Here is a 27,475-nt window from a genome sequence, read left to right on the forward strand (position 1 = left end):
ACTGAATGCACATCCTTAGAAAGAGGTGGTACGCCGTAGAGGGAGGAGATTGAAAATAAATTGCAATTTTTTTTCCTTTTATATAACTATCCAATATTTAAAATTGACTGGTTGGATTAATGAAATAGGTGTTTGCGTTAGTTGACCCACATAGGTAAACCTCCCTATTCAATTTTAACGAAGGGCAAAGATGAAAATTTCTTGTTAGACTTGTATAGATTCCATGTGTCATGTGTGCTGATATGGAGCTCATTTATGCAATGTCGGTCACTAATAGTGAAAAATGAATTTAATAATGATTTAATCATAAGCATTCAACATTTAATTATATTTTTTATGTTCTCCAAATTGAAAAACTTAAAGAATTAGACAAAAAAATACATTATTACTGTGAAAAAAAAAAACTTTTTAAATTTTAAAATAGTTTTTTTTTTTAATGCAACATATTAAGATTTCAATTCAATACTTCAAATCAATATAAATAATGTAGGAGGAGATAATCTCATAAAATAAAAATATTATAACTAAAATAATTATTATTGGTTAATTTAATAAAAAATTTTAATAAAAATTTAAAAATAAATTTAAAAAATTAATAAATTTTTAAAGTGGCCGGCTAAATAAATTTGCTAAATCTGTGGTAGATGACTTAATATTCAAAGAGTATTATTTCAGTGGAAAGGTGTTTTTATAAAAAATTGGAAAGGTGTTTTTGTAAATGAATTATTTACCTTATTATTATTATTATTATTTTTATCGATAAACTTATATTGATTGATAGAAAAACAAATTATATCTTTAATGAATCAAAAGACTATTTACACACGACAAAAAGCTGCTATATATGTCATTTACCATCATTCCGTAAAGGATAAAATGGACAATTCGAGTTCATTTGATTTTTGCTTTTGTTAAAGTATACATCGTCCATGGCTGTTTCTTTGCAAGTCTTGCTGCTGGTCGGCTAGCTAAGGAGAAGCTGAAGAAGATAGTGAGATGAAGGACAGTCGTATAAAGTTGTTTGATATGGAAAATTATCTGAAGGAGAACTTCAATATTCCGGCGAAGCATGCTTCCGATGAGGATTTGAAGAGATGGAGGTCTAAAGTAGGGATCGTTAAGAATCCACGCAGGAGGTTTCGCGGCCTTCGCAATCTTCAAGAGAGATCTCAAGCAAGAGAAAAACAGCTTCGAAATATTGAGGTATATCACTGTTAGTATTTGCTTTGGTTTCTTCTTTGGCATTTCTATTCAGTTTTTTATTGGTGTTTCTGTTAGTATTCTCTCAAGTGGTTAATTTCTTGTTAATTCCCAAGTTTAAGCAATTGTAAGAATGTAGCTCTTTTGCGGCTTCTCCTTCAGTTAGAATAACTGCCTGAGTAGCTGAGTAAAGCAACTTTTGTATGCATGTCAATATAGCTTTTTAGCTAAGATTGTGTTGATTGTGGCTTTTAAATGTATTTTGTGTTAGCTAATTATCAATTTGATTTGACAGGAGGCCTAATGGAATGGCTTATAATCTTGTAAAGAATGCACAAGTGAATCACTTGTTGTGTGTTCTCCTTCTTCTTCTTCTTCTTTTTCTGTTCTCCCTATTTTTTTTGACTTTTCATTTGTGGATGTTGCCAGGACAATATAAAAAATGTCTTTTACAATCAAGATGTGGCACTGTCTTTTACGAATGGTAAAATTTTCAGCTCCATCTGACTTTTATTAGATGGTTGGATTTCTTGCATACTTTTGATAGATTACAACTTAGTATCAGAAACTTCCACTTCACTTAGTACTTGTTGGAGTTGAAACATGACAAGTTAATTTCTGGGTATCTTTCAAATAGTTTGACAGCTAATAATTTATCATGTAACCAATAGAATGCCAGAAATGAAAAAAAGAATGTGTATACAGTTGAGAAAGTATAATCGATAATTTTTGTCACAGTTCTTTGTTTTGTTACAAATATACAGCAAAATAGAGTTTTACGCTTCTCAATTTTTGTATCAGCAGTTCATTTGCACCCGCTGAATGCATAATGAATTTTTAATAAGGACCAGTTTCAATGTATTTAGGAACTTTAAGGACTAAAATCTCGATCTCTAAATATGTAAAGCGAAAATCATATGGTAGTTTAAGATAATAAAATGCAATTCACAGGTTTGCTTCTCTTTCATTCTTCATCTTGTCCATTTGGTTATTGCAGATAACTGGGTATATACACCTCCAAGGGAAGTGGTACAAGCTGGCTTTGGGATTGACAGTGTCATACTTTCGTCTATGGTTTCTGCAGGAAAGATACAGGTCTTGCAGGAACTTGGTGGCATTGAAGGGGTTGCCAGGTTCCTTTCTGTCTCACTTGATAGGGGTATCAGCACTTTGGAAAGACCTCCCATCTCTGTCAGGCAAAAAATTTTTGGATCTAACCTGAATAAGGAGAAGCCACCTAGAAGTTTTTGGAAATTTTCTTGGGAAGTGCTGCAGGATAGAACTCTTATACTTCTCTTGTTCTGTGCTGTTGCATCTATGCTTCTTGGTGTTTCTTCTGAAGGTTGGCCAAATGGCATGCATGAAGGATGGGGTATTATATTCTGCACAATTTTGGTCATACTGATTACATCAATAACTAATTATAGACAACACTTGGTCTTCCGTAGATTAGTTGAAGAAAAGAAAAAGATTTCTGTTTTGGTCACCAGAGATGGTCGAAAACAAAAGCTGTCTATCTATGATTTGGTGGTTGGAGATGTTGTTCATTTGTCAGTTGGTGATCAAGTTCCTGCTGATGGTATTTATATATCAGGTAACAGCTTATTGATTGATGCATCATGCTTGTCAGGTGAGAGTTGCCCCGTTGATAAACATGAAGGGAAACCATTCCTTCTATCTGGGACCAAAGTACTAGACGGATCTTGCAAGATGCTGGTGGCATCCGTTGGTAAACAAACTATATTGGGAAGGTTGATGGAAACTCTTAATGAATGGGGAGAAGATGAGACGCCTTTACAGGTCAAGTTGAATTCTGTTGCTAGAGTTGTTGGGAATATAGGTTTGTTTTTTTCTTTGCTGGTTTTTCTGGTTCTCACACAAAGGTTTTTGCTGGAGAAGGCATCTCATAATGTGTTAATGGATTGGTCCTCTAAGGATGCGTCTAAGTTGCTGAACTACGTTGTGATTGCTGTTAGCATATTCATGGGTGCATTTCCAAAGGGCCTACCATTGGCAGTGATACTGAGTCGACTGTTTGCAATGAGAAGATTAAAGAATAGAAGTGCTTTAGTGAGGCATCCTTCTGCATGTGAGATAATGGGTTCTGTTTCTTGTATTTGCACGGATAAGACGGGAACATTGACAACCAGCAATATGACAGTGGATAAGCTGTGGATTTGTGATAGATTGATTGAAGGCGTAGAGACAAGTGCTTTGAGATCAGCCGTCTATAGGAGAGTTCTTGATGTTCTTTTGCAGATTATTTTTAAGAACACTTCTGCAGAAGTGGTAGAAATAGATGATGGGAAGACAATCCTAGGTTCTCCAATTGAGTCAGCATTACTAGAATATGGTTTGCTTTTAGACTCCGATTTTAATGCCCAATTATCTGAGAGTAATATTGTGAAGGTAGTGCCATTCCATCCTATGAGGAAAAAAATGTCTGTAGTTGTAGCTCTCCCAGCTGGCAATTTGCTAGTGCTCACTAAAGGGGCACCAGAAGTCATACTAGATTTGTGTGAAAAAGTCTTTGATTGCAATGGAGAACCCATTCCCCTTGCAGAAGCAAAGAGGCAGGTTATAATGGATATTGTAATTGCTTTATCACGTGAAGGTCTGAGCACTTTGTGCTTTGCTTCTAAAGAGATTCCTGGAACTTCAGATGAAAAGGAACTACCAACCAATGGCTACACTCTAGTGGCTGTGGTGGGAATTAAAAATCCAGTCCGACAAGGGGTCAAGAGGGCGTTTCAAGCTTGCTTGGATGCAGGCATATCAATATGTGTTATTACAGGTGACAATATGAATACAGCTGAAGCTGTAGCTAAAGAATGTGGCATACTAACAGATGATGGTCTTGCTATAGAAGGTTCTGACTTTCGCAATAAACGCATTGAGGAGAAATCACTGCCAAAAGTCCAGGTACCCAGCTATTTTGCGTTTGCTTTTTTCAGTTTAAGTAAAAATGGGATTAAGGAAAATCATGCAAATATGTATGTTTTTAAAAAGTGAAATTTACAGGTGATTGCACGTTCCTTCCCTTCTGACAAGTATGCTTTTGTGAGTTTGTTGAGACGCAAGTTTGGGGAAGTTATTGCAGTGACAGGTGATGGGACCAATGATGCTCCAGCTCTTCGTGAAGCTGACATTGGACTTGTTATGGGTATCACTGGGACTGAGGTTTTTGTCTTTATCTGGTGTATTCCTCTATTTTAGTGTCATCATGGAACCATCTTTTTCTGCTTGCTTTTTCTACAATCCTTGCAAAATCTTTGTAAATTTAGAAGTTACTCAAACACATTTTTCGACAGAGTAGGCATCAACCACATCTCCCATATACTATTGACCCACTGAATTTTCCTTGTTGATTGCTTGTTTACTTGGATGAAAGAAGAATGGAGATCCTTGATAATGGCCAAGTACATTGGGAGTGTGATTGATCTATCCTAATGGTTGTGCTGGTTATCCTTATCATTGATTATGAATTTAAACGACACAAATCTCATGTTTGTTATTGACTTATCTTTAGGTTTACTGCTTTCCTTAGTATGATCGCAATATACTTTTTCAACCATTTAATAGTTTAAGCTTTTAGATGAGTGGGTAGTTTGACATGACAGTAAAGCAGGAAAGCTTATGATGAAATCTCACTGCCACTCAGTTTAAATGCATCTGTTTGCTAACTCAACAACTCTTGCCAGTCATCTTTAACACTTGCTTGTGAATGTAATGTATCATTTAAGTTAACAGGCTGCCAATGGAAATGTCATATAATAAGGTATGACAATCTCGGTTTCACGTGTTCACAAATGATTGCATGAACTTTCTGCTGTCTGGCATGAGTTCTCTTTACCTCCCTTCAAGTTTAAAATTGATAGTGTGTTGATATGACAACCAGAAATGTTATCTGAATGTTATTCATTTGATTTATGGGAGTTGATTATCCTTGCGTTTTACTATGTGTGTTATATTTGTTTTATTTTCATACTTACTGTAGAATGAAATCTCCAATAAATCACCACTTCTACTCTGGAAGAGTTTAACCTTGTATAATATTTACAAGTTTGTAATATTTTCATGTAACTATTCTTTTATGAACTATCGTATTTGTTATTTATGAGGATGCTGCCAGAACATGAAATGCTCTAATTTAAAGGCCTTATTTGATGGTTCCTTGGTGCCCCTATCATGTTAAGATTTACGTTGTAATATATGAAAGTATTCTGTTATTCTAAAGTGAGATTTCTTGTCTCGTTACTGTGATACTAGCATGTCAACTTATCTATGAAAAGAAAAAAAGGAAAAAAAAAATATTCTCAATATTGAGGTTTTATTGCTGACTTAAAAAGGATCTTTTCTTTGTGGCAACCAGCTGGACTCTATTTATGGTTGTTCCATTTTGGATTGAGAAGTGTTCCTATTTACATTTCATTGTTTACAAGTCCTTAAGTTCAACAAAAGCAGACTTTTTTGTTTTTTTTTTTATCTACCTCCTTGCCCTTTGCTACATAACTCCAATCCTTCCCAAATCTGTCCAAAAAAAAAAAAAAAGGTTGCGTGAGGTGTTCAGTTGTCTGTTTTTACACTTGTGAATTTAAGGGTGAGAATTTTTCTGCTGCTGCTTGCCAGACATATAATCCTGGGCTTTGCACTTGTTAATTTTCACTTTCAAATATATTTTTGGTTTGTATTCTTGTTTTATTGATCCTTTCTCTCCTTTTTTGACTTTGAAGGTTGCCAAGGAGAGTGCTGATGTAATTATGAAGGATGACGACTTCACAAGCATTGTGGATCTCATCAAAACTGGCCGAGCAGTTTATCTAAACATCCAAAAAGCCATACAATTCCTGTTAACAATCAATATAGTTGTGCTTATGCTCAGTTCTTTTTCTGCAATTATTTCATGTAAGACTTCCAATATTTCTTACCTTACAAACTTTTGTTTGTTACCCTACCAGTATTACATGCTCAGTTCATTTCCTACCCTACAAACCTCATCTTCAGACCTGTTGTTCTACCTCTGATGTTTCTACTTTTACCACTTTTCAGGGTCTGCTTTTATCACACCTTTCCAGCTACTTTGGGTGGATATGGTAGTTGGAATTCTTGGATCATTACTTTTAGCTGCAAATCCACCTAGTGATTCTATAATGCAGAGGGTGCCTTTTAGAAAGGATATGGATCTCATCACCCCTACTATGTGGATAAACACAATTGGTCAAAGTATTCATCAAATGGTTGTTCTATTAATCTTTAAAATAAATGGGAGAAGCCTATTGAATCTTACGGGTACAAAAGCTGATTCTGTCCTGGATACATTTATATTCAATACATTTGTGTTTTTCCAGGTAAGAGCGTGGGGTTTTACTCTAGTTTTTGCATTTTTCTATGATAATCAAAATTATATTTTTAGGTATGTCCATAGTGCTATGAAACACATGCAAAAAGGTCCCTTCTATAAACTCATTGTACTTATTGAAGAATAATCAATTGAGTCATAATTGGCCTGCAATTCACTCCACTATAGCATTTTCTACTTTTGCCTACCTAGTCTCAGGCACACCTTGCCTATATTGAAATCCAATCTTTTGAAAACTAGTTTGTTTGTATTGTTGCTTTACTTGTATTGCACACTTGAATAGGTTAGAGATATTCTTAAACTGCAAATTACAGAATTGTCTGAAGTGTACTATCATGGAACTGGGAACTAGATATCTAGGGATAATCTTAGCTAATAGCAATTTCAATTGATATGCTCCAACTCAACCCCATAATTTTTAATATGAAGGGCTTGTTACAAGTAGTCCACGTAGGTACATTGCAATAGTCCTACTAGACGATGGACCTATAGGGACTTCTTGACGCCATCTCCTATGTCTTGTCAAATGAATGATAAAGCCTATTTTGTGTTGGCATTAAAGTGTCTCGAATAAAAAGACAACTAACATGGTCATAACAGAATGTTTGAGTCTCGCATTGGTCAATGCAGGTTTGTGCACTGCAAGATATTCTAAACTGTATGTTTTTAAATTTTGTTTCTGGGTTGGAAGTCACATGATGTAAAATTACTGAGGAGAAATCCAGAAACCCTTCACTTTTAGTTGTTACCGAAGAAATCAAATGTTATTTCGAACTACTTTTAAGCAGATGATTCGGGCATAGTCATGAACCTACCTTTTTTCCTTACCCTCAATGAATAAAACTTAATGTGCTAATAGATAATTACTTAAAAACCTTCATAGCTTAATACTTAAAAAAATAAATATTTTTCTGAAATTCCTGGAACAACTTCTAAGAATGTGGAGAAGGACCAAATTGAAATGGTTCTGCCTATTCAAAAATAAGCATTATTGGCATCTGTAGTTATTGATTCTGCACCATCATTCCCATAACTGGTGTTGTTGGCCAGCAAAATATACACTTGTTAACTAACATAACCAGAGCGTTTGAATGTATTTTATTCTCTTGATCTTTTCTCCTCCCTTTCTATCTATAAATAATGCATATTGAATTTTCATTTTCTTTTGTTCTCCTTTGAATTTACATTGACAGGTATTCAATGCAATAAATAATCATGAGGTGCAAAAGCTGAATGTCTTTCGTGGTCTGTTCAATTGGCATTTCTTTGCTGTCATGGCGTTTATAGTTGTTTCCCAGGTCATAATAGTTGAATTATGGGGTTCATTCTCAAACACTGTACCTCTCTGCTGGGAGTTATGGGTGATCAGTGCATTGCTTGCATCTACAAGCATGATTCTTGCTGCAATGTTGAAGTTGATCAAGCACAATCATTTTATGATGATCACCAAATTTTATAGTCAGGCATTTCGCTATAAGCGTACTTCTAGATGCAATATCAAAGTTGACTGACCTGACCATTTTGACAAGAATGCTTGCCCAACTTATGGTCTCTTAGATTATTGGAAATGCTGAAGCGTAATAACTACGAACTAGCTCTTACAAAATCTCTCTGCTGCTCTCTTGTTAGCTTATGAAGGATGTGGTTGTTGCCAGCCTCCCATTTTGGCATGGATCAGGTCTGTTGATCTAATTCAGTGAGTATTCTCCTAAATTTACTCCTTTTTAGTTCATTTATTTAGTAGAATCAATTCTTTAAAGCTGCAAGAACAACTTTGAGAGATTCAAACCGGCATTCTGTCAGTGCAGAAACATTTATTGTGTGTTCTTTTTTCTTTTGTATATTTTGTATATATTCAAGTGAGGGTTTTTGTCAGAGTAAGAATAGCTATGTGTGTCTTGCTAGGATTTTGCTTTCTATTCTAGAGTTTGAGGTTGTGGCTGCAGCTGCTCTTTCAGTGTATAAATGTGGTTGTATGGTAATCTTGATTCATTTGCAGAGAGACTAATGTTCATTTTTTGTATGTAATTCTTGTAGAAACCAAAAACCGAAAACTGTGTCCAGATTAGGGGTGAGCAAACTGATCAGACTGAACCGAAAACCGTTCGGTTTAACAAAGAATTTCAGGTTCTCAGTCTAATCTAAGCACTCCAAACCGAAATTTTCTTTGGCTCAGCTTGGTTTTTGAAAAATTAAACGAAACTAAAAAAAAGCTGATTAAACCGATTTGAATCCAAAACTTTTACTTTAGGCAATAAATGATTGACAAATTGAAAGTTAAGTATTTAACTCCACACTAAAGCATTATTTTTATTTGAAAACAAACTGCTTTAGTTTTTATTTGAAAACAAACCAAAAAGATAAAAGAAAAGAAAATAACTAGGAAAAACCTACAGACTTACCTTCTAAACTTGGGAGTAATATACAATTTATTTGAAAATTATTATTTTTTTTTTAATTTACCCCTTGAACTTGCACTAAAAGAATGAAAAGCTTAATTTTTTGCCTAAAAAACTAAATATTTGATTTAAATCAAATGTAAATAAAAAATAATTAAATATTTGATTTAAATAAAATATAATTAGAAGATAATTAAATAAAAAATGATAATATTTTTCAAACTATTAATCAATAGAAGCAAATACTTTGCTAATTCTATTATTTCTTAAATTAATTTTTTTAATTATTTTTTAAATTAAAGACAAGACATTGTAATTTTTTAATAACTATCATTATATTTTAAATAATTTTTCTTTTTAAATTATTTTTATTGGTTAAAGATATTAAAATTTATTTTTGAAGAATTGAAATTTTTATTCTTTAAATAAAAATTAAGGGAATAAATTATATAAAAAAGTTTAAATTTTGAGTAAATTACAAATTGCATCCAGCAAGCATTGTAACGTCAAAAGAATATATATAAAACATGCAGATTTTCCCTGATATTGCTATGTAGGATTTCAAATTAATGACACATGTAATGTCTTAATTGGTTATCTTTATATTTATTTCAAAATAAATTAATTTATGATTATTTATTGATTGGATTAAATCGTTTTAAATATTCCATAAAAAAAAAAAAAAGAAATCGTCTTAAACATAATATATATATATATATATATATATATATATATATATATATATATATATATATATATATATATAATCCTGAATAAAAAAATAATTCAAAAATGTTGAAATAGCACTCTATTCTTTGAGCATTCCTGTTTTTCTTTTTTTACAAATTTTTGAGTTTTTTTCCTTTTTATTATCATTTTTACAATTTGATTGGCCACTCGAATATTTTTTAAATTGAAAAATTAAGATTTTATGATATTAATCAATACTTTTGAAATCTGATCTTATCTATTTAAAACTATTTTTTCCTTTTTTATTTTCATTTTTATAATTTGATTGGTCATTAAAATATTTTTTAAATTTGAAAATTAACGTTTTCTTTGATATTAATCAATACTATTCAAATTTAATCTTATCTATCTAAAACTATTTAGTTATATATATTCTCCTTGGTTGAGTCTCAATTCTCAATATTTTTTTTTCTTCCACAATAGTTTCTTCTTATTTTTTTTTTGTTATTTCTTTCAATTCATTGGACGTATTCAATTGTTGGTTGACTTTTTTTTTCATATTTGCAAATAATTGTTATAACATCCAAATACTCCAAAGCTAGGTATGATGAAATCGCGAAGAATGATGATATTAGATTTATGAAGATATTCCAAGTAAGCCCATACAGAAAGTTTTATTCTATTACATAATTTTGAATTTTAAATTGCCGAATACTCATTTATCAATGTGATCAATTCATTTTAGTTTTGTGTAGTAATAACTTAGTTTGTATGTCTTTAATTTAACTTTGAATCAGATTGTAAAATAATATCTGCATAATGCGCAGACCTTCATCTAGTTGATTAATATAACGTGAGATAATGATAACATATTAAGTAACAATTAAGCCATCTTGAATTTTCAAAAAGAAAAAAAGTAATGATTTACATAAAGTCAATGATATGAATAATTATTATTTTATATTAATAAATTAAAAATTATTTTTTTATTAAATTATATTAAATATAATTGATTAATTATAATGTTAGAGAATTAACAACATATAAATTGATGGTTTATACAACCTTTAATTATTTGAAATAAAATTTTTTTGAAAGGAATAAAATAAATTATTTATTCATGAATTTTACAGGAGTTAATTATCTTTTGTATTAATTCTAAAATAAATCAAATTAATGAATTTTACCACCTTGCATTTTACTTTTTTTTTTTTTATTATCTTTATAAATTTCAACATTTTTAATCCATATTCCTGAACACATGTTTATCTATTAAGTTTTACTATAATAATTAAAAAATCACACCTATATTTTTTTACTATTTATATATCTTTATATTATAAACAAAATTTCATTAAAAAATCTATATATATATATATATATATATATATATTCTTTCAATCCTACTTTACTGTTTTTTTTTTTTTTTTCAACCTTGCACAGCAAGGAATTTACAGGGAAAAAAAGTTCAAAATACCCCTAAATTTGAGGTAAAAGTTCAATTTGTTTTCCTTCTCGCCTATGAAAAAAAAAAATCACAATTGAACATTATTAAATTAAAACATTCCCATATAAAAACAAAGAAAATAAATCAACAAACCATTAGGAAAAAAAATGCTTTCTTTTTCTTATTTCTTTAATTTAACCAAACTAAAAAGAAGAAGGAAAAAAAAAAAAAAAAGACCATCCAAAAAACTATGGTTAAATACAAAATAAAATTAAAAGTAAATCTAATTTGGATCCAACAAAATCAAATTTTAAAATGGAGAGATAGAGTTACTTTCTTGTTAATGCAAGACAATCTAAAAAATAATTAGCCATGGTGGAAAATTTCAAGTATGATGGAATCAAAAGGGGGATTGACTGATCAAGGACAAAGGTAGAGACGATGATCGAGAGAAAGAGAGAGAAACAAGAAGTGAAAGACTGAGAGGACGACGGAGAAGTCTCCGGGCATTCTTTTCTTTTTTTTTTTTTTGAATACAAGTCACACACGCCTACCCTGCTAATGTAATTTCACGCGCGCTGACCAATAGGATATATGGACTTTTTGATCTTTTTTTATCAAATAATGGGCTATTTGGCCCAAAATTAAAAAAGGGGCAAATCAAACTTTGGGCCCAAGTTAAATGGTCATTTTGAGCCTTTTTCCCGATATTATAATACACGGTCTTTTCGTTCCACCTGTCTCCAACTGAGAGGCAATGTAAGTTCTTTAGCATTTTCATGCAATAAACAAAAAACGAAAGTTCTAAATGTCCAAAAAAAAAAAAAAAAAAAAAAAAAAACGAAAGTTCTCATCCATTTCCAGCGATCCGTTGGTGAAGCAAAAGAAATTGCGCATCAATCAGATAGGAGTTTGGATTGTCATTTGAAAATAAAAACTTGCAGACAGAGAGATTGCAGCTATGGCAGATGTTCTAGTTGGGTTTCTTCTTGATAACCTGACGAGGCTACTAAGTCATGAAGCAAATTTACTTCTTGGAGTGGAAGATGAAGTCAGGACACTAAAAGACGAGCTAAAGCTAACTCATTCCTACCTCAAAAGCTTCGAAGGCAAATACAATCATCATCATCAAGCTCTAACCGAAGAATACATAAGCCAGATCTGGGACTTAGTCCATGAAGCAGAAGACGTTATTGATGAGTACGTTGCTTTTGATTTCCGAAAACAAGGCTACAGTTTTTGGGAATCGGTCAAATCCAAATATTATCAACTAACTGTTCGACGACGTGTCGCAGAGAAGATCACAAACATCAATACACGATTCAATACTCTGTATGGAAACAGGGACAAGTTCAGGATTCAAGAGCCAAACCCTTCTGAAGTTTCAGCTTGTGCTGAAGCCTCGGATAGTAGAAAACGACTTCCAATTGAAGAAACTGATGTTGTTGGCTTTGATCTCGAAGCAAAAATGATAATAGAGCAGCTAACTAAAGGAAAAGCAGAACGAGATGTTATCCCTATTGTTGGCATGGGCGGCATCGGTAAGACCACTCTTGCTGCTAAAGTATATAATGATCCTATTGTTTTAAGTTGGTTTGATCATAAGGCTTGGGTCGTTGTGTCTAAAGATTATTCGGTTAGAGAGTTATTAGAGGCTGTTATAAAGTCTACTATGTTATTAACTGATGAAATGAAAAAAATGACTGATAAGGAGTTGGGTTTGGAGCTTCGTGGGTATTTGAGAGGCGCTAGAAGATATTTGATTGTTTTGGATGATGTTTGGGAAACTGAACTGTGGGAAAAAATACAACATTGCTTTCCTAATAATCTTAGGGGGAGTAGAATCATCCTTACAACTCGGAAAAAGGAAGTGGCTTTATCTGCAAATCCTAGCAATGACCCTCATTATCTTAAATTCTTGACGGATGAAGACAGTTGGAAGCTTTTGTGTTTAAAGGTATTTGGGAAACAAGAATGCCCAGATTTGAAGCTTGAGGATCCAGGAAAACAAATTGCCAAAGAGTGTGGAGGTTTGCCTTTGGCAATTGTGGTCATAGCTGGAGTTTTGCTAAAGAAAGAGAAGACAACTAGATGGTGGTTTAGGGTGTCATCAAGGGTGAGTAAATTTATCAATGAACACACTGAGAGGTGCTCGGAGATATTCTCTTGGAGCTATAAGGACTTGCCGCATCATTTAAGGCCATGCTTTCTCTATTTAGGTCTTTTCCCTGAAGATCATGAGATTTCTACCAAGCAACTTACATTGTTGTGGTTAGCAGAGGGGTTCATACCAGAAAAGGAACAAATGTCACCTGAGGATGTGGCGTATGACTGCTTGGAAGAGCTTGCTGATCGAAATTTGGTACAGGTTGCAACCCAAAAATTTGATGGGAGTATCAAGTCATGTCGCATTCATGACCTTTTGCGAGAATTCTGCATTTCTGAGGCCTTAAAGAGAAAATTTCTTGCAGTTTATAGGCATGATCATTCTTTATTGCCAGGGAACTCGCGAAGACTGGGGATTCACTCTAACCCACTGCAATGTATCGGTACTAATTGTGCTTCTTCAAACCTTCGGTCTCTTATTTGTTTTGAGCACAATGATGACAAACGACTTTCCTCAAAACATTGGAAATTGCTTTGCAAAGGGCATATGTTGCTAAGGGTTTTGGACTTGTGGGATGTATATGTTGATGATATCCCAAATGAAATCTATAAATTTATATGCCTGAGGTACTTGCGGTTGAAGAGTGACTCTGCCGTCACTTTGCCATTATCCGTATGCAATCTTTGGAACTTGGAGACTCTTGATGTCACTGCTCCATTGATTGAACGGCCTACCATAAATATTTGGAAGATGCGGCAGTTGAGACATTTCTACTTCAATGGAGAAGCTGTTCTTGCAGAGCCACCTAAGAAAATGATCAAGGAACAGGATTATCTGAACAATCTCCAGACTCTGTCAAGCATAAGTCCAGATAGCTGCACATGGAATGCACTCTCTTTAGTGCCAAATCTTGTCAAGTTGGGAATATATGGAGATATAGAGAAAAGCAAGAGTCTGGCTTTCAACAACCTTTCCAAGTTGCAACACCTTCAGAAGTTGAAGCTGATGAGGGATCGCCGGTACCAACCTGCCATAGACATTCCAAGTTCGATCGATTTTCCATCATCACTCATCAGGCTGACATTGTCACAAACACAGCTTATAGTTGATCCAATGGAGTTATTGGGGAAGCGGCTACCAAAACTCCAAGTTTTGAAGTTAAAAGATGGAGCATATAGTGGAGATATGTTGAATTGCACTCAAGGTGGTTTCCCCCGGTTGGAAGTTCTGAAATTAGTCAATCTGGGTGTGACCAACTGGAAAATCTCGCCAGGGTCCATGCCAAGCCTGATAAGAGTTGTGATAAACAGATGTTCAGGTCTCAAGGGTCTTCCATCTTCTATGCAACAAATGCCCACCTTGCAAGAGTTGCAGCTCTGGTATCCCAATGTTTTAGTAGCAGAATGTGCACGTAAGATAGAAACGTGCAAAGGCAAGGATCAATTCAAGCTTTTGATTAATCATGCTGAAAATGGAGATGATATGCACTAAAATGATAATCAAATTGCAGGCTTTCCCCTTCTTCAAAGGTGAGCAAAAGAGTTCTATATTTAATGGATCTTGAATCAGTCATTTTTCTTTACTTGAAATGATGAATTCAAAAAGAGCTTAAGAAAGAAAGAAAGAGCTTACACATATGCTTGCTTGGTAGTTGCTACAAGAAAAATCTGCTTATGAATTTCTGACCTGCAAACAGAAAACTCAAAAGAGTTCAAACTTGAACGATTGTCATCTTTATCTATTTCAGGCCGGCATTTTTACTTTTGTGTGGAATGAATAAATCAGTATATTTTCATAATTTGGCAACACAAACACTAGGTTCTCTTCTTCCTCTTTAAGCAACATGAATCTCTTCTTTTATTTATTTAGTTGTTTGTGCCTTGGTAGCTTACTAATTTTTTCATGTGTTGCACGATTGGCGTCTGGATCCAGGAGAAATTCTTGAATAGACTCATTCGATCATAATTGATCTTGGTAGATCGTGTCTATTTAAGAATTTCTTCCCCTCCAGTCTGGTTTTTGATCAATTTTTCTCAAGTGTCCTTTTGGATTTGGAATATGGATTATGGATACTTCCTAACAAATTAAAAATGATCTAATATTAGAGAGGCTTTCTCAAGTTGTTAGATTTCATGAAAATATTTGTACCAAAGTTGGGAGGGTAGTTAATGCATGCGATTATTTGATTCTTTTCTACTTCAGAACTTGGTATCTAATCTTGATGTGCAATTGCAGGCTGGTTCTTTATTTGAAAATGGAATAGTTTTCTGAATTTGGTTGATAAAGAGATCAATGTCAAGTGATGATCAAGTTTATTCAAATGCTATATTGGACTTGAATGTGTTATATGGTCACTGAACTCTTGAAATAATCAGTGGACAGGAGGACAATAATTCCCTTCTTGAGCTGGCTAGCTTATAGCTTTGGTGCATATGTCCTCCTTGAGCTGGCTAGCCTATAGCTTTGGTGCATATAATGTGGGGATGAACAGCCACACTTGCTAGGTCTTTATATGTATGTAAAATTCAGTATGCACCTTCAGACTTGGCCTAATTGTTAGTGCATATTTTAATTTTTGGAAAGATATTGATGTTCTAATCTCTTTCCTTCTATATATGAAAACAAGAAAAAAAAACGTTCAATACAGTGACTTGTTTGTTAGATAGCTGTGAATTTATTCCAATCATATGCTGGGATAGCAGAATGAGAATGCACTTTCTGTCAAGAACATTTCTCTTAGTTTTTCATAGTTTTGAAAAATAAAAAAGAGGAGAGAAGAATCAGCTGGATACAATCAATTTGGGTATAAATAATAATTGGGATATATAAGACTCCACATAATTGGTTCTACCACAGTAGATGAGAGAGCTGTGGGTCAAAAATAGTTCCTTTCATGAATTTTGTTCTTCCAAATCGCAAATACAAAGCTGCTCTTGTGAAAACTTTTGCCAGACAAGTTTGCCTTAGATGAATAAACGAAATCTGGACCAATATATAGGAAACATAAGTTCTGTCCTTACTCTACATTCCTTGTCCTTGATTTCCCAAATTATAGTTCTCTTTGAACGAGTGGTTTCAATTAAACATAAACTTCCATTAATTTCCACCAACTCCAGTAAAGCTATTCTCATCTGACTAGGCAACAATGTTTCTGTAAACTTGTTTTCTGATAAATCATAAGAGATTATTTCACCTGAACTTGATTTTCTGTTTTAACTACCACGTCAATTGCTCCATTCAGGAATAAGATTGACATGTAAGATAACCCATCGTAGCCTTTGCGGGGATCAATTGTTTTCCAAGAATTAGTTCTAAGTTTCAATATTCGCAAGGTGAAATCTTCTTCTTCAGATGTGATTTCTCTTGGCAGGAAAGAAATTCTCAGCAGTTTGTAATCATCAGCAGAGGAATCATATCCAATACAATGTCTCCATTTGGTCCAACCAGAATCGACAGGCGGGTTCGGAATCACTCTGGTTTCTCTGCTAGATGGATTCCAAAGAATTATTTTGTCACTTAAATCAGATGATAAATCAAGTAAAACCAACCCATCACAAGATCCTTCGACGCTCACCTTGAAATTTCTTAACTTTAATTTTTCTTCTATCATGAGTGATGTTGCATTATGAGAAGAATTTTCAGGCTTTGACAATAGTGGTTCCAAGTCTATGGAGTAAAAAAGAAGAGAGAGGATTTTCCGCTTGAAGGAGAATTTTGTGGCGCTTTTGGTTGAGGATTAACTGGATGAAACGATGATCTGAAATCATAGGTTGCATTGTTTGGATACAGACTTGAATCGCAGCAGAGACTTAACAGGTAATTACAAGAGTATCCCTTCAATAAATTTCAGTGGGAAAAAAAGTAATTTGGTAGTTGCAGCTTTTCCATATAATTTGAAATGGAAAATTGTCTTTTGAGCAGAAGAATGGATCTACGGTTCATTGCTTAAATATATATGATTTCTGCAGTAAAAGGAGTAGGATTGGGATTAGGAAATGAAACCCTAATGAAGTTGGATTTCTTTTCCCGAACAAACATTAGTTAATTTATTCAACAAATACCATATTTATTGTTTTAGTTAGTTGTCAATAAAAAAAGGTTTTTTGTAATAAAATATTATTGTTTTGTTTTTCTACAGTGCCAGAATAGTCATGTTTAAACACTGTTTGTAATTATTTTTGTATATATATATATATATATATATATAAGTAAATTTTTTTATTTTTTTTTATTTTCTCGATATTTTATATATCACTTGAGATATATATTTTAAAATACATAAAATAAAATAGAATATTTATAATATTAAAATAAAAATAAAAAACAATATCAATATATCAATTCAATAAAAATAACAAAAAACATGTTAATTGTGATTCTGAGTTCAATTATGCTGTTTCCAAAGCAAGGAAGGCATGGAGAACCGAGAACAAAGTCAGGAGTGATCAAACAAAATCTCAGTGTTAGATAATGAGATTTTGCTAGAAACTCTCAAGTCTTGTCTATAAATATTTAGTTAATAAATTTGATGATCTAATCTATTTTCCTTCTATATGTGAAAACCTTAAAAAAAAAAAAAAAAGAAAGTTCAATTCAGTGACTTGTTTGTTAGATCTATGCTGTGAATTTATTCCAATCATAAGCTGGGATAGCAGAATGGAGAATACACTCTCTTTCAAGAACATTTCCAAACCTCATCGAGTCCCAAAAATCTGCTCTTCAAGAAAGTTTCCAATGGAGGTATTGGTGTAGCTACTGCCCAACCTCCATATGGGTTATTGTCAAAGAACAAAATTTTGTGAGGCAGTAGGACATCCCATTAGAAAAATTTTCATGGCAATAAAATTTGTTCCTAGAGTAAAACCCAGCTCAGAACATAAAAAAAGTTACCATCCAAAAGAGAAATTACAAATCAAGCTCAAAAAAAGATACAAACATAAGTTCAACACAATGGGATTATAACTATTACATGCATCATTCAACTCAGAACATAACAAGTACACAACATATTCAGTTTCTCTGTAACAACATAATATATTACAATTATTATTATTGATTTTCCATTTTATTATTAATTTCGCCTCCAGATACAAGTCCCAGGCTTGTCTGTAGAAGAGGGAAAATTGACTATTTGATAACAGCCACTCACCTCTGCATAGCATAGTAAAGGCATTTCCTTTCTCAAATTGTTCCAGTCCATCTTTAAGTATGGCAACAGCCTCAACCGCAAACCTTCCAAATTCCAACTACTATTACTGTCATTTGCACAGATTTGAACCAAGTGTGCTTCTTCTATGCAAAGATAAGCTAAATTAGGGAAATTCTCAGGTCTAAACCATCTAGGCATGGTTTCATGATAGTAACCCCTTAGATACAACTCCTTTAGTCCTTCCGGAGGTGAAATATGATCTAACATTTCAACAATTCTCTCCCACTCCTGTATTTCACTGTCAAAATCAATGGCTAGAACTTCCAGTTTCTTCAGTTTTGACAGGACATCCCGTTCCTTTTCTGTTATTTCACTGTCGTAGCTCAAGTTCAATTGCAGTACTCTTAACTCGACTAGTTCTTCAATCTCAACAAGTTGACAACTGCTCTTGTTTGCTTGAGGTGCGAGTCTGAGTCCTGATAGTTGTTCAAGTTGCACAAGCCTCCCTATTCCACGAGGTAGGTATCGAAGCTTATCACAATAGCTCAAGTCCAAAACTAGTAATCTTTTTAGTTGGGTAACTAAAGGGCTTATTTTGTAAAGTTCAGGACATCCAGTTAAAACTAAGAGCTGCAGATTCCGGAGTTTGCATATAGTATCTGGTATTTCTTGGAGCCCCTTCGCTCCGCTTATATTTAGATATGCAAGGCGTTTGAGTGAAGTAATCCAAGTCAAAAGATTCTTCAAAGCAGCATTGTCTAGCTTATTGTTAGACACGTCCAATGCCCTAAGAGAAAGAAGTGAACCCAACCCGTGGTTCAATGGAGCTTTATCACTAGTCATTACAAACAATGCCCTCAAGTTTGGACTTTTGTTCAATGAGTTTCCATTCTTTTCACCTGCAACACCTAACCATCGTGTCTCCTTATCCAATTTTTGCTTGCCTTCTATGTCGAAACAGCAAACTTTCTCTTCATTTGCCATCATAAGAGTCAAGTCTCGCACAAGATCATGCATTTTGCAGATATAGACTCTTCCATCAAATCCTCGCCTTTTCACAACTTCAACAAGGCATCTACTGATAAGTTGAGATAAATGCTCAAAACCCAACTCTATTACGGTTTTCGACTTATTGGCACCCAAGATAAAACCCTCTCCAATCCACCAATATACTAGCTCTTTAGCTGGTATTTCAAAATCTTCTGGATAAATGGAGAAAGATAGCAGACATTGCTTTAGATGAGTTGGAAGTGCTTCATAGCTAAGTCGCAGAGAAGTCATTACGGCAACATTTTCTTGTGGGATGTTGGATATAGAAAAATTATCACAAATACTCTCCCACTCATCAAGAGAACCCAATTTCGATGCAAGCAAAGCTCCTATTGTCTTGATCGCCAATGGATGACCATCACATTGAGCCACAATTTTCTTTCCAACTTGTTCAAAATTTTCAATCATACTCTTATCCTCCCCCATACCAACAAATGCATGCTTTGAAAACAACAACCAGCTCTCACTTTCATTAAGAACATTAGGCTGATGAATGTTGTCAACTTGAATAGCATGTGCCACATCTATGTTTCTTGTAGTGATAATAAATCTACTACCTGCACAATCATTTTCTGGTAGTGCAGAGAAAAAACCCATCCAGAATTTTAGACCTGTCTCCCATAAGTCGTCCAAAATAATGAGACACGTGTTTCTTCTCAGCAGTAAAATAATTTTCTGCAACATTTGATTAATATCTTCTAATTGTTGATCTACAAGTTCAGCTCCTAATTGCTGCAAGATGCTTCTCAAGATCTTCTCCCCGCTAAAACTTTGAGAAATGGACACCCAGATCCTCTTTTCGAAATGTTTATATACAAAACTATCATTAAAAATTTTCATGGCAAGTGTAGTTTTACCCAGTCCTCCCATCCCAACAATCCCAACCTTCTGAAGCTTAGAATTTGGAGCAAAAATCCAATCTTTAATTTTTTTGACATCACTTTCAAGTCCAATTGTATCATTATGGTCATCATCAGATACAGATATTGGATTTTGGATATTCATCTGCTGCTCTATGTAGTCTTCTTCTGCACTTGGACCTTCTACTCGTTTTTTCAAATGCTTGCCAAAAGTATTGTCGAACTCCTTCAGTCTTGCATTAATATCTTGTAATTTCTTGCCTGTTTGAAGGCGAAAGAGAAATTTATTGGGACGAAATAAATTGGAGAGGTGGCCATTTTTAGAATGTTGTTGTGCAACTAAGCAGTCTGTCAGCAAATCATCTGCTTCGTACATTAAATCTCTGAATTGAGTAAAGATTTCTTGGAAGCTTTGTTCATTGCGGCCATCAACGTCACCAAGTACGGATTCTATATTACGAAGCCTCCCCTTCATGACTTGAAACTCGTTTTCAAAGTCAGATTGGTAATTCTGACGCTGAGCTTTAAGGACTGTGGAAAGTTTTTGTATCAGAGTTGAAATCATGGCATCTACTAGAGCCATAATGTCCGTCTTCGTCTGCAGTTCACCTGTAAAAGAAATTCATTATTAAGATTTTCTTTCTACTGTAATTTATTATCATAGCTACAATCAACCATCTCTTGGACTAGAAAGAGGTATTTGCAATTCATTCACATATTTTATTTTAGAAACTATGATTCCTGCTGTCGCCATTGGATTTCATAACAAATAGTCTATACGGCAAAATTAACAATTTTAATAGTAGTTAGCTGTTTTAGTAACGTTTATCTATTATCTATTTTAGTAGCTCTAAACTTTACATGAATTTTACTTCACTAACTTTTAAAAACTAATTCAAACGTTACGTTGCCGAACAATACACAAAATATTATTTAGCTGCAATCATGTATAAAGTAGGTTTACACTGCTCGAAAGATATAGCCACAATTTACGTATTCCTTACAAATAACAACCAACGATTTATTTTGGACAGTTTGAGCAGTTTGGACAGTTTGTGGAAAATGAGAGCACATTTCAAAGTGCATGAAATTTAAACCTTAACAAAATTTATCACCACCGAATACTTATGATATGTTAGCTGAACTAAGCTATCATTTAAGATTTTGAGCTATCATTAACAAAATTTAAACCTTAACCAAAAAAAAAAAAAAAAATTCCACCGTGATTCTGAGCTATCATTTAAGATTTTTATATGGTAATTAATATTATAAAAAAAAAAAATTTTAATGGAACTAAACTATTCTTTGTCTCTAAGAAGAAAAAAGTTGATATTACTTACAATATATATAATTATAATTGAAGAGAAGGGGAAAATGAATATTACCTGCAAGCAAAGAATATATGAAGAGGTGATGAGCAACAAGCCAAAAAATCCAGCTGAAGAGAAATTTGACTCTATGAATGGAGAGTAGAATTGAAATGAAGTGGATATCATATACAATGATTGCTCCTTCTTTATTGCTCATTGGCTGATGCCTATCAATTATTGTTAATGGTACTTTGTGCCAAGCTGCTTCCCACAATATATAGTTTCCTTTTTCTTTTTTTCTTTTTCCCTCCTTTTGCTTTTCTTTCAATGAATTAAATTTGCAAAAAAAAAAAAAAAAAAAATCTAAATTATTAATTTTGAATAGTTTTTTTTAAAAATGATTTAATTCGTCTTAAAATTTAAAAAATGGTTTTAAAACAATTAATTTGATTTAGTTTCTATTTGTTTATAATCAAATTAAACTATGTTATATAAGGTTTTATCTTATATATTTTGTTATTTAAACTATTTAATTTTAAATTTGTTAAAAAATTACAATGGTGGCAAGTTTATTTTTAATAGTTAATAATTTTTTTATCAATGAAAAAATTTTTAAACAATGCAACAATAAATTTACACTTTTTTTATTAATTGATGCATAAGTATGTTTCACTGCACCATACTGTAAATTCAACCGGATCAAACTGTTAAATTATAAGTTAATTTGATTTTGTTTGAAAAATTTTAAAGCTGTAAATAATTTTTGATTTGATTGAAAATTTTTTTTTCATCCGTGTCAAATCAGAAAATATTCAATTCTAACTTTTTATTTGTAAAGGAAGTTTTTTTTTCAAGAAAATAAAAATATTTTTCTTTATTTAAAAAGAAGGAATATATATTCTAGAGTGACCATGTATAAAAAGAAGGAATATATGTTCTATTTTTTTTCTCTTCCTGAACCCATAAAGTTATAATCTCATCAAATTAGAGAAAATAATTAGTTAATGAATTAAAAATATATTTCATTATTTTTCTTTTTTCATTATTTTCTTTCGTCTCTTTCCAAATAAAGCCTAATTAAAGGAGATTACACAGATGCAAATAATTAATAATTATTTTATTAATAATTATAGCAATTATTTTAAATAGAATTAAGTATAAATTATTTATATCAACTCCAAGTCCTTGTCAAATCTATTCTTGTATTCTTTTTCTTTTTCTTCTACGTATTTTTCTGAATCCCAATACTCAAATTATTAAATTATTATCCACTTTCTTTACTTTTTTGCCGTCAGTTGTTTGTTACTTTATAATTAATTCATTGTCCCAATAAAATAATTGGGATTGCATTGTCAGAGACAACTGATAAGACAAATTTCATATTTTAGGATGGTATTTTAAATTTCAAAATTACAACAATTTAAATCATCAAAATTCATAAATAAAAATAAAGTTACTTTTTATTTTTGATTAATAAAAATTAAAACAAAATAACTAAAATTGTTGTCGGAATGAATATTTATATTTATTTGATTTTTCAAATAAAAATATTGTTTTATTGTTTTAAAAATTAGATCAAACCTCAAGATAGTAATTAACCTTAACTCAAACTTTCAAAAAAAAGAGAAAAACTTAGCTCTTATCATGAAAATTATTTACAGTTTTAAAATTTAAGGGTTCATGAAACAGGTACATACTTTTTAATTAAGAAGAAAGGTCGAAAAAGAAGAGACAAAGGAAAAATAAACTATAAGAATGGAAGTTCTTTTAATAAATTGGAAGTTGAGTTTTTTAATATAATATATTAGATTTTCATTAAAAACTTCAAATTACTATAAATAATAGAGGGAGGATATGACCCCTCTCTTAAAGATCAGACATAGAATAAAACTATTACAACTAAAATAATTATTATTATTCGCTGATCTAATAAGAAATCTTAATAAAAATTGTAAGGTGAATTTGAAAAAATTAATAGACCTTCAAGCTGACTGGCTAGACAAACTTCCTGATAAGTTGTTTGGATGAAGGTAAAAAATTAATAGATCTTCAAAGTGAACCGTAACCTTGTAAGCTGGCCTCACTGTGTAATTACCTTTAGAGGACCAATGCCAAATTAAAACATCAGGTACACTATGCCTTAGCAATGGAATCTGTCGAACCAAAGTACCCCCTACAGGTAGAAACAACGTGCAAATCAGCTCCTCATCCCAACGATGTCCATCAACTATCAGGTCTTTTACAAGAAAATTTTCATATCCATTCACAACGAAGAAGTGACTCAAAAAGAATCAGCATTGTCTAACAAAGGAGAATCCCATACACTGATAGAACAACCATCACCACCCACCACCAAGCTTCAGCATTAATAAGATCCTAAGAAGCAAGCAAACCCCTCCAAACATAACTTGGATTATGCCCTAAGATGGCACGTTGGAAAACCCCCTTTGGGTAATATTTAGATTTTAAAACTTGAGACAACAGAGATCGCAGTTTAGAGATAAGACACGATGCTTGCTTGCCCAAGAGTGCTAAATTAACGATTGGAAGGTGACAGAAGCAAAGTCTGCCATTCTCCTTACTCATACACATACGATCCCAAGACAGCCAATGCACCCCCCACTTATTTCTAGTTTATGGGTTGTTTCATTCATCAAATCAATAAAAAAAAATTATTATTTTATTTTTTTTAGTATATTGTCAAAAATACTCTTATTTGATTAAAAGTTGTTTATAATTGTTTGGCATATAATTAATGCCCATACATCAGATGTAAATAAATCTTTCATTTTATTTTACTTTTAAAAAATTTTAAAGTGATTACAACACTAAAGACAAGTGGAAAGTAAATATATATATTTTTTATCTTCTATGGGAATCAAATCAACTTCCAACCTCTCTCGCTTTTCTCTTTAGAGCTTTCTTCCCTCCTCTCCATTGAAACACAAAAATTAAATATGCAAATGTGGAAAGAGGCTGATTCTCGTCTCTTGTGACAGTCCCTTTCTCTTATTTCTAGTTTTATTGTAAATTTTATATTTTTTATTAAATAAATTACAGATCTATATTTATTTGGATAAATCTATATTATTTATGTTTCTGCTAATTTTTGTAATTTATCTTCATCTTGTGTGGAGTATGACCTTTCCATTTTATGTGAAGTTTTTTGTATTTGTTTTGTTTTATTTGAACATATGTGCAATTTTTGGAGAATTTACATGATGATCTTTGTTTTTTTAGAGTCTGGAAGTGCTATATGTTTCTCTATTGAATTCAATGTTCAAATCCTCCGTATTGATCATAAGTAATTAGTTCATGGATAATTAGATCATTTATATAAGATTCATGCTATGTTTTGGAAGAGGAAAGAAGTAAAATAAGAGTGTAAAATTTTACTATTCATTTTTCTCTTAAAAGGAGTGAAAGTAGAGAGAAAGAGTGTAAAATAAATTTATTTCACATACTCTTTAATATTTTCATCCAAATCAAATGAGGGATTTTGAGAATCCCAAGATATTTTCACCTCTATTTCACATCCTTCCTATATTTTACCTTCATCCAAACAATTCATCGGGAAGTTTGTCTAACAAGCCAGTTTGAAGATCAATTAATTTTTTTAAATTCACCTTATAATTTTCATTAAAATTTCTTATTAGGTCAGCGAATAATAATAATTATTTTAGTTGTAATATTTTTATTCTATATCTGATCTTCAAGAGAGGGGTCATATCCTCCCTCTATTATTTATATTAATTTGAAGTTTTTAATGAAAATCTAATATATTATATTAAAAAACTCAACTTCCAATTTATTAAAAGAACTTTCATTCTTATAGTTTATTTTTCCTTTGTCTCTTCTTTTTCGACCTTTCTTCTTAATTAAAAAGTATGAACGTGTTTTACGAACCCTTAAATTTTAAAACTGTAAATAATTTTCATGTTTAGATCTAAGTTTTTCTCTTTTTTTTTTTTTTTTGAAAGTTAGAGTTAAGGTTAATTACTATCTTAAGGTTTGATCTAATTTATAAAACATAAAACGATATTTTTATTTTAAAAATCAAATAAATATAATTTTAGACTTTTATTTTTTTGGTATAATTAGGATGTGTAATCCCCTCGGGTGTGGAATGTAAAGATTTTTTACGCCCTCAACAAATTGCAATTTCGAGAAATTAAACTTATGTTATTAACCTTAAGGAGATTGAGGTCGTCTATTACTCCAATCAATACCTTATTCATAATTTAAACTTCTATTTTAACGAGCGGAAAATAATTAGTTTTTCTTTCAGTTTTTTTCCTCTTTTATTAAATCATAATTAACTTCACCACCACTCATTCTTATAAAAAGGTTTATTTTTCTTTTTGTCTCTTTTTTACCATTTAATATAAATGTAAGTCATCAAACTTTAAACTACAGATCTAATAAACTGAAAATAAAGTTATCATTTATGATAGTATTATTATTTTTTTGAAAGCAAGATAGTATTATTATTTAAACTTTAAACTGCAAATAAATTAATAAGTTCCAATAATATCATTCCGACAACAATTTTAGTTATTTTGTTGTAATTTTGAAATTTAAAAGATCATCCTAAAATATGAAATTTGTCTTGTCACTTGTCTCTGATAATGCAATCCCAATTATTTTATCATGAACTAATTACTTATGATGAACACATAGAATTTGAACATTAAATTTAATGAAGGAACATGCATCACTTCTAGACTCTAAAAAACCAAAGATCATCATGTAAATTCTCCACAAATTGCACATAAGTTCAAATAAAACAAAACAAATGCAAAAAACAAAATAAATACTCCACATAAAATGGAAAGGTCATAAACTCCACACAAGAAGAAGATAAATCACAAAAAATAGTAGAAACATAAATAATATAGATTTGTTCAAATAGACGTAGATCTGTAATTTATTTAATAAAAAATATAAAACTTACAATAAAACTAGAAATAAGAGAAATGGACTGTCACATAAAACGAGAATCAACTCATTCCCATATTTGTATATTTAATTTTTGTGTTTCACCGGAGAGGAGGGAAGAATGCTCTAAAGAAGAAAGTGAGAGAGATTGGAAGTTGATTTGATTCCCATAGAAGAGAAAAAAATATATTTACTTTCCACTTGTCTTTGGTCTTATAATCACTTTAAAATTTTTTTACAGTAAAATAAAATGAAAGACTTACTTACATCCGATGATGAGCATTAATTATACGCCAAACAATTATAAATAAATTTTAATTCAAATAAAAGTATTTTTGACAATACACTAAAAAAATAAAATAATAATTGATTGGATGAATGAAACTAACCCATAAATCAGAAATAAGCAAGACATTTCCCTTTAATAAAATGAAGCGCTGTATTTTTTATTTAACTAATAAAAGAAAAGAAAAAGTAAGGAAGTGAAGATAACCATGTGAGTGTTGGGACCTAAAAGAATTTGTAAAGGCAAAAGAAAAAGAAATATATAAAGACTTGGCAAAGACTTGTTGATAAGGTTTTAGTATAGGACAGAGCAAGTAATTTTTAAAAGGAAAAATATCTAAGATCAGTTCTACTTTACTTTTGTCTGCCACTTCCAATTGCTGAAACTACCCATTATTATTATTATTATTATTATTATTATTATTATTTATTATTTTTAGATTTTGATGGAAATTTGAACTTAAATTTGTTTTTTGGGAAATAATTTTGTTATATATCAATTGAACTTTCTTGAATATTCAATTGGATAAATGCCTATTTGCATTATCACATGTTAATTTTTTTAATTTTTCACAATATCATATGTTATAGCCTATATCTTTTTTTTTTTTTGACTTGGGACAACTAATGATGATACATAGCTCACTTTTCCTTATATTTTTTTTAATCAATATATTCTCA

General features: G+C 31.8%; 3 protein-coding genes across 5 annotated transcripts; 2 read left to right on the forward strand and 1 right to left on the reverse strand.

Annotated features, from left to right (window-relative positions):
• The first annotated feature begins 884 nt into the window (after positions 1-884).
• On the forward strand, positions 885-8,582 carry LOC105641038 (calcium-transporting ATPase 4, plasma membrane-type). 3 transcript variants are annotated; one of them, XM_012225486.4, is made up of 7 exons: positions 889-1,203; positions 1,630-1,684; positions 2,198-4,122; positions 4,222-4,380; positions 5,934-6,105; positions 6,250-6,548; positions 7,753-8,582. In XM_012225486.4, exons 1-7 carry the CDS (start codon positions 997-999, stop codon positions 8,068-8,070), a joined length of 3,135 nt encoding a protein of 1,044 aa, XP_012080876.1. In that variant the 5' UTR covers positions 889-996; the 3' UTR covers positions 8,071-8,582. The 3 variants fall into 3 exon arrangements, with proteins under 3 accessions (XP_037491919.1, XP_012080876.1, XP_012080877.1); XM_037635991.2 differs by lacking the exon at positions 4,222-4,380 and having other exon boundaries at positions 885-1,203; XM_012225487.4 differs by lacking the exon at positions 1,630-1,684 and having other exon boundaries at positions 1,063-1,203.
• Positions 8,583-11,842: 3,260 nt separating this feature from the next.
• On the forward strand, positions 11,843-15,863 carry LOC105641039 (putative disease resistance RPP13-like protein 3). The gene is made up of 2 exons (XM_012225488.4): positions 11,843-14,731; positions 15,438-15,863. Exon 1 carries the CDS (start codon positions 12,057-12,059, stop codon positions 14,691-14,693), a length of 2,637 nt encoding a protein of 878 aa, XP_012080878.1. The 5' UTR covers positions 11,843-12,056; the 3' UTR covers positions 14,694-14,731; positions 15,438-15,863.
• A 2,257-nt stretch (positions 15,864-18,120) lies between these two features.
• Positions 18,121-21,804, reverse strand: LOC105641040 (disease resistance RPP13-like protein 4). Its single transcript, XM_012225489.3, has 2 exons — positions 21,647-21,804; positions 18,121-20,870 (listed from the first exon to the last, which is right to left on the reverse strand). The coding sequence occupies exons 1-2, from the start codon at positions 21,786-21,788 to the stop codon at positions 18,274-18,276; spliced, it is 2,739 nt and encodes a 912-aa protein (XP_012080879.2). The 5' UTR covers positions 21,789-21,804; the 3' UTR covers positions 18,121-18,273.
• Positions 21,805-27,475: the final 5,671 nt, after the last annotated feature.

This window comes from Jatropha curcas, chromosome 7 (genome assembly GCF_041381405.1).
Source record: "Jatropha curcas cultivar XTBG-Jc1 chromosome 7, XTBG_Jcur_1.0, whole genome shotgun sequence".
NCBI classification, from domain to species: Eukaryota; Viridiplantae; Streptophyta; class Magnoliopsida; order Malpighiales; family Euphorbiaceae; genus Jatropha; species Jatropha curcas.

Excerpts from the sequence above, each read along its gene's own strand:
- LOC105641039 (XM_012225488.4), top strand. The coding sequence starts at position 12,057 with ATGGCAGATGTTCTAGTTGGGTTTCTTCTTGATAACCTGACGAGGCTA.
- LOC105641038 (XM_012225486.4), top strand. The coding sequence starts at position 997 with ATGAAGGACAGTCGTATAAAGTTGTTTGATATGGAAAATTATCTGAAG. Across the intron at positions 1,685-2,197 it reads GGCACTGTCTTTTACGAATG|ATAACTGGGTATATACACCT; the intron begins GTAAAATTTTCA and ends TGGTTATTGCAG. Across the intron at positions 4,381-5,933 it reads TGGGTATCACTGGGACTGAG|GTTGCCAAGGAGAGTGCTGA; the intron begins GTTTTTGTCTTT and ends TTGACTTTGAAG.
- LOC105641040 (XM_012225489.3), bottom strand. The coding sequence starts at position 21,788 with ATGAGCAATAAAGAAGGAGCAATCATTGTATATGATATCCACTTCATT. Across the intron at positions 20,871-21,646 it reads CATATATTCTTTGCTTGCAG|GTGAACTGCAGACGAAGACG; the intron begins GTAATATTCATT and ends TTTCTTTTACAG.